At 36.5% G+C, this 7,213-nt stretch overlaps 1 protein-coding gene across 1 annotated transcript in view; it reads left to right on the top strand.

Moving 5' to 3' along the window:
• Positions 1-6,251, top strand: part of LOC103985814 (calcium-dependent protein kinase 18) — a 7,676-nt gene extending 1,425 nt beyond the window's left edge. The window contains exons 2-12 of the mRNA XM_009403655.3: positions 1-4; positions 1,392-1,433; positions 1,636-1,747; positions 1,873-1,951; positions 2,043-2,212; positions 2,879-3,005; positions 3,260-3,375; positions 3,479-3,586; positions 4,685-4,747; positions 5,311-5,484; positions 5,679-6,251. The exon at positions 1-4 is cut by the window's left edge and continues 127 nt beyond it. Coding sequence (XP_009401930.2) covers positions 1-4; positions 1,392-1,433; positions 1,636-1,747; positions 1,873-1,951; positions 2,043-2,212; positions 2,879-3,005; positions 3,260-3,375; positions 3,479-3,586; positions 4,685-4,747; positions 5,311-5,484; positions 5,679-5,849 — 1,166 coding nt within the window. The 3' untranslated portion in view covers positions 5,850-6,251. The remainder of the gene's footprint in view (positions 5-1,391; positions 1,434-1,635; positions 1,748-1,872; positions 1,952-2,042; positions 2,213-2,878; positions 3,006-3,259; positions 3,376-3,478; positions 3,587-4,684; positions 4,748-5,310; positions 5,485-5,678) is intronic.
• Positions 6,252-7,213: the final 962 nt, after the last annotated feature.

The following is a 7,213-nucleotide window of genomic DNA, read 5'->3' as shown; positions in this document are numbered from 1 at the left end:
TGGAGTAAGTTTCTTTGCTGTATCACGAACTATTTTTCCACGGAAGCTGCACTTAGAAGCCATCTATAGGTTTATTTCATTGTTCAATCATTTGGAGAATGAATATATGTTTTGCACTTTTATAATTTTGATGTAATTATTCGTATAGAACTTTTTGGTTTATATAATATCTAAGTTTTGCTAGTGTGGTTGAAATTTTGCTAATATAATGCTCATAGTATAATTTTATATTGTTAATCTGGACACAAATCCCTAAGAGGGTAGTTGTAATTGTAAGTATGCATCAAGATATAAAAGTGTAATTCTTTTTTCTGAAAATTTATGGAACTCAAATAATCTCTGATTTATTGTGGAAATCTGAACATGGATAATGTACATGTTGAATCTAGATTTAAAGGTTTCATTGTTGAGTCTACTTCAAGTCTATAGCTTGTGTCAAGTTGGTTCAGTCAAAGTGTCATTTTACATTATTTAAGATTTTTTCCAAATTCATAGTTCTACCAACGACTGAATTGGTTAGAATTAGTATCTTTTGTTAGGAAGTAACATCAAGTTCCAAAAATGTTGTTGTATTATTATTTTTATATGCTTGTCACCTTCTTCTGGGCTTCTTCCTAAATTTAGTTTAATGTCCACAAATCATATTCATGTCCGACCTCCCTCTCTGTTGGCGAATTGACATCAGATCCTGTACTTCTTTCTTTACTGTGAGGACCGTCTAACAAGTCTGAAGTTCTTGCTTTTCAAATTCAAATCTCTGCGGCTCCTTTTGAAGCTCCGAAAGGGTGAAAGCAGCGAATCACTTTCTCTCCATGTTATCAGGAGTAAGTTTTTTGAGTTCTAGGATATGTCTAGTTTTGTTGTATCCAGAGACTCAGTAATCAGGTGATGCCACAAAAGAAAGAAAAGAATTTATGGGTTTAGCTGTTGTGTCCATGATGATTGAGGGCAAGTTTTCGCACCACAATAAGGTTTCTCCTTTACAACATAAGTGAATGCGGTTCAAGTCACAGAAACATCCTCTATGTTTCGCATGAGTTATCATGCAGTGGTCATCTTTTTTTTTTCATATTTAATAAAGCAACTAGATGGGCATGTGATTAGGATAATTTTGTATAGTTCTTGTTGTTTGTCTCAGTGCTGAAAAAGTGAAACATAGGATTGCTATTTGCATTTTCTTTAACTGCTAGAATTTTTTGTTTTGTTCCTATTATTAGGCAATTAGATCATGATGAATTTTGATGTATTTTTATTATATTTAAATATATGATGTGAGCATGATCCTGCTAGAACTATGGGTAATTTCAGTTTCAGTAACTGCTAAAATTTTGCCTTCTTTTTTTCCTAAGCAATAATCTAATGTTAAGTTCTGGGGTGTGTGTCCTTACTAGATTATGCGAGGGTGGTGAACTTCTTGATCGGATATTGGCCAAGTAAGATATTCAAGTTTTTTTTACCTGTTGATCCTGAAAACAATTTCTTTTGAGCTTAAATGGGGAAAGAGATATCTTATTCCTCATAATAATCTGGCTCGTGTTCTTCTATTGTTCATATATTTGCTAATCTATCTCGAGAATTTTCTGTATGGAGATTGGCTTTTGAACTAATCATATTCCGACTGAATCTTCTTTACAGAAAAGAGAGCCGTTACACAGAGAAAGATGCTGCAGTGGTAGTACGACAGATGCTTAAAGTTGCAGCTGAGTGCCATTTGCATGGTCTGGTTCATCGAGACATGAAACCAGAGGTAAATTCAAACATTAATTGTGTGTATTGGAACACAGATCCAGAACATCTTTAAGTTTGCTTTCTATGTAGTGTTATAAAAACAGAGGCATCGTGACAGATTTTTTTTTCTTTTGATAATTACAGAACTTCCTTTTTAAATCTACAAAAGAGGATTGTCCTCTGAAGGCAACAGATTTTGGCCTGTCAGACTTTATAAGGCCAGGTGTGTCTGAGGTGTAGCTTGCTCATGTAACGTAAATACTGGACAAGTGAAAATATGAACTAGCTTTAACTGATGTTATCACTTGTTGCAGGAAAGAAATTTCATGATATTGTTGGCAGTGCATACTATGTTGCTCCCGAGGTACTGAAACGGAGGTCTGGGCCTGAGTCAGATGCTTGGAGCATAGGTGTCATAACCTACATTTTGCTTTGTGGACGGCGTCCCTTTTGGGATAAAACTGAAGATGGAATATATAAGGAGGTACCATCCTTTGTGTTTTTAGGATAGGAATCGTGTTATAAAACCCTTTCTTTGCCAGATTTTCAGGTTTACAATTATATTTTCTTATTGAAATGCAAGTGTGACCATTCTTCTAGTATACTGCTAAAAGAGCCTATGGTTGTTTGATTTATTTCTAAAAACCTATTATAATATTATTCACAAACAATTTATCAAAATAACTTTCATGTGCTTCTTTAATTTTAACACTTCAGGGTTTAAAACTGCTTTCCACAATTAACTGTTAGTGCCTTTAGGTAGCTGGCATATCCTGATATTTGTACTTGCACCCATTATGGCATCACTTAGTCAAATCATTTTCTTGGTAACTTATTGCCTTCATCTTTACCTAAATAAAATCTCCATCTTGAGTTATGCTCCTTGTACCAAATTTTGATCCAAGCATATGGGTTTTTATTCAACCTTTCTTTCAGCTCACTAACCTTTGACACTTTGCTATTCGGGTCTTTGAAAACTGTGATAATGGGTTTTATTTATAACTGGTACTTACAGAACCAGTTCAAATTTTTTTATTATTCTCGCATATTCTTGACAAATATAGTGTAAAAAATCATTATTACTTTTAGTTTACTGTTTCTATATGGATGCAAGAGCAATCATATCATTCTATACGATGATTGTCTGTAGGTGTTAAGAACCGAGCCTGATTTTCGACGAAAGCCATGGCCAAACATAAGTGAGAGTGCCAAAGATTTTGTTAAGAAGTTATTGGTTAAGGATCCACGTGCAAGACTAACTGCTGCTCAGGCTTTGTGTATGTACCAAGTTTGACCCCCTCTTCAACTAACTAAATGAATGCCATGGGTTGCCGATAATATTCATATGACAACATTACCCGCTATTGTTTCTATTCTTTTTTCTTATTTTATACTATACTGTGAGGACATGGATAAGAATGATCTTTGTAATTCACTTCACTAGTTCTGTTTTTCCTACCACACCTTTTATCTGATTTTGCTTCCTGATATTCTTGTTGTGGTTTGACAAAAGCTTTGTTTTATTTTGCAGCACATCCATGGGCAAGAGAAGGGGGAGATGCATTAGAAATTCCACTGGATATATCTGTGTTGTCTAACATGCGCCAGTTTGTAAAGTACAGTCGGTTTAAGCAGTTTGCGCTCAGGGTAAATAAATTTGATGCTATTAGCAAATACGTTGATGCGATGCCTTTTCCCATGCATTGCAAATTGCTTCTTTGGAACCTGAATTATACCATGGCATATGCAGGCACTAGCAAGTACTCTTAATGAGGAGGAGCTGGCTGATCTCAAAGATCAGTTTCATGCAATTGATGTTGATAAAAGTGGTGCAATCAGTCTTGAAGAAATGAGACATGTATTTTACTTAACACTCGGTTTCAGAAATCTGGAACTTCTTTTTTAAATGAAGAATATCATAATGATATTATGAAAATATGCTTCCTTTCATTCAAGAGATTTCACCTATCATTAACTAATCACGTACATGCTTTTATCATGAAATTTTGTTCATTACTGTCGTTCTGGATTGTATGTTTCACTCTTTCTTTAGTTAATGATTCAAGAAAGATCTTTAGTTTCTGCCATTTGATTCTATCAATTCATTGCTAGAAAAGCTTGCATTGTCAGCATTACTCTTGGCAGGGTTTTATTTTTAAAATGTAGCTAGTATTATTAAACAAAATGTTCAGTCATTCAATTTTGAATGCAATTGCTAAAACATGATGCTTGATTACTTAGCTATGATTTTAACCATCAAACTCATCTTGCCCTTTCTGTTAGCACAAACAGCTAACGTATGTAATTTTTCCTGAATGTTCTCTTCACTAGCTTGGCCCCCCAGTTCAGCCAGGTTATTCTATCGGGCCATCCCTGCAGATAGGTGAATTGACTGATTTATGAAGTAATTTGGAACTTTACATAACCTTGGAAGGTTTTCTTTCCTGTTCCTCTTTATTAGTATGATTTCAACTAGCCACTTGGTGGTTTTGAGTGGTTCGGCCCACCTGGGTTTCCACATATCTATTGTTGAATACTTCCTTATGATATCTCCCTAGTTGTAGGTGATCTGTACCAAAAGTACGTGCATCAGGTTGATTGGTCATGCTGATCAGATAGTTTAACCTGCTAGATTTTTTGTTTAAACTTTAACTTTTTTAATGAACAGTCCTGGACTTGTTGTGCGTCCACCATCTGTGTTACTTAGATTTTTTTTCTGTTGGAGCTTGATCAAAGTTAGTCTGTTTTATGACTATTAGTAGCAGTTAATCTGTAGTTAGTTATTATCCTCTTCTTATTATATATAAGAATTGTTTAAACATTGGTTAAACATTTTTTTGTTTTTAGATTGGTTGACTTTTTTTTTGTTTAAACATTGGTTACAATTACACATGTAATTGTAACCAATGTCATGTGTATTATGTCAACACCATGAGTCATGGTAATTGTTGTGCAGGCTCTTGCTAAAGATCTTCCTTGGAAATTGAAGGAGCCTTGCGTTTCAGAGATTGTTCAAGCGGTAGGCTACAATCTTTAATAAACTTTTTGTCCTGCTGTTAACTCACTTGTTAAACTGTTTGCTTTTTTTTATTTCTTATCAATTGCTGAAGGTTTCTTGATATTTGCTTTTGCTAACCAAATGGAGTGATGTCTCAAGAATGTTGGTGGCAGTTATTTTGCTGCTCCTTCTCTAGACAATACCTAAGAAATTTAAGCAAATTATTGTATAGTCTAATCTTTCCATCATTTCCTTGTAATATGGATTCTTCCCATAACAAGCAAAAGATTGAAGAATTCCAGAAATGCTATTCAAAGTAACTTAAACAAGTGTTTATTATGATTTCTAGCTTCTCAGTCACATCGGAAGTTAGTTTGGTGGCATTCTTCTGTACTTTAAATTGGAAGAAACGTATACCACTAGGGATTTAACCATTTTTACATGATTTTCTGCTAATATTCCTATCAATTTTGTTGTATGCTTGCTTTTGCTTAAGTGATTGTCGACGTGTATCTGGATACCAACAACTCTTTTCCTCCTTTGGTATTGGAATTATAAAAGTCGATACTATTCTTCTGGAGCAGATGGACAGCAACACAGATGGATTTATCGACTTTGAGGAATTTGTGGCAGCTACTTTACACGTGCATCAATTGGTTGAGCATGACAATGGAAAGTGGCGCTCACTTACAAAGGCTGCTTTCGATAAGTTCGACGTGGACAAGAATGGATATATCACACCTGACGAACTTCGAATGGTACAATTTCTTGTGAATCTTTTTTGGTTCTGAATGCGTGCATTTCTATTCCAGCAATAGTTTGTAGCCTGTTTTTCTTGCTCAGCAACATTGAATATTGAGATCATATCAACCTTGAACCGCATTAACTTCACATATACCATAGTTAATATTTGCTTGAGGATTAGAATCTAACAATATTTCGATAACTACAGCACACAGGTCTAAAGGGCTCCATCGATCCACTATTAGAGGAGGTTGACATTGACAAGGATGGGAAAATAAGCTTGGATGAATTCCGCAGACTTCTAAAAACCGCAAGCATGAAACCCCGCAGCGTGCCTCGTCAATCTACTACTCGTGATCGTCGGAAGTTATGCTCATGAAGAACGGAGAAACTTTTGTCAACGGGGATGGAGAGGTATAAGCAAGTCTTCTGGTGCTTTACATGACTTGTTAGATGCACCTTCTTTCATGTGTCTCTCAGGCAACCAAGAAACCTTTCATGGATCAGAGTTTTGTCATTTGGAAGAGAGCAACCAAACTTTTGTTGAGGACTCAAAAGGCTCCAGTTTCAGATCAAGTTTCCAACACTACTAATTGCAACTTGAATGCTGCTGGTGTGGGTGGTGGTGGCTCACTTGTTCTCTTGTCAAGTTTGACCAAAAATGTCATGTATCATCATGTGTCACATTAATGCAAATATGTAACCACTACAGTACCTGTTTCTTCACTAAACAAATATTTGTACTTTTTTTCTTCTGTTCCAAGCATTAATTATTTCTCAATCTCTTTCTCACAATTAATTTTCATTCTCATATGGACTGAGCAAGAGAATCTATCCATAACAAATGGCTATGTCAGCTCTTACTCACCATTTATTCAAATGTTTATTACTCCAATTGTTGATATTATTAAGAAATGCACATCAAATTTTACAAGATATAATAAGTAGCATAATGTGTTTCAAATTTTCTACACGGTAACTACACCCGAAGGTCTCCGTATCCTCATTTCAAGTGCGGTGCGGGATCGGATCGGATCCGATCGATCTTGAGAGGTAGACGCGGTTCATCTTACGAGTTCTCACCGGTTTTGGACGACTTGGTGGGGCTCCGCTCACGTTCGGTGAGAACATGAACACCGAAAAGGAAGGATTTGATGCTTTTTTGCTCAGTTTCGTCGTCTAAGTGGTACGCGGTAAGCTCACACATAGTTCCCGTACCCTCGTTTCGAGGGTGGAGTCAGGTCGAGCCTGTTACCTGCCATGTCAGCCTTATGATTACATTTCTGTTCGAGACGTAGCTGCTTAAGATTCGTGCGCAGACACGTGTCATCTTACGAGCTCATCTACATGCTACGTGGGCTCCCTTAAGAGTAATATCTTAGAATTCTGCTCACGTCCGGTGACGATAGGAACGGCGAAAACAGAGGATTTGACGCCCAAAAAAATATTTTTTGGTCCTTTTTTTGTCATCTAAGTGTTGTACGGTAACCTCACGAGAGTTCTCCCAAGTGTGGCAGTGGTCGGGTCGAGCCTGGTGACCCGACAGTTGCTTTAAGATTAGTGCTCGGTCGAGCCGTGTCACCTTATAAACTCGGATACAGGATCGGGCCAGAAACCGCACCACCGGAGGACCATGTTCCGATTCTGGTCACCTTCGGTGGGTATAGGAACACAGAAAACGAAGGATTTTACAACAACAAAAAATAATTTTCGCCCGTTTTGTCATCTAAGCGGCATTCGGTA

The sequence above is a fragment of the Musa acuminata genome, chromosome BXJ2-5 (genome assembly GCF_036884655.1).
Source record: "Musa acuminata AAA Group cultivar baxijiao chromosome BXJ2-5, Cavendish_Baxijiao_AAA, whole genome shotgun sequence".
In the NCBI taxonomy this organism is placed as follows: domain Eukaryota; kingdom Viridiplantae; phylum Streptophyta; class Magnoliopsida; order Zingiberales; family Musaceae; genus Musa; species Musa acuminata.
This window is presented reverse-complemented; position numbering and strand designations above follow the sequence as displayed.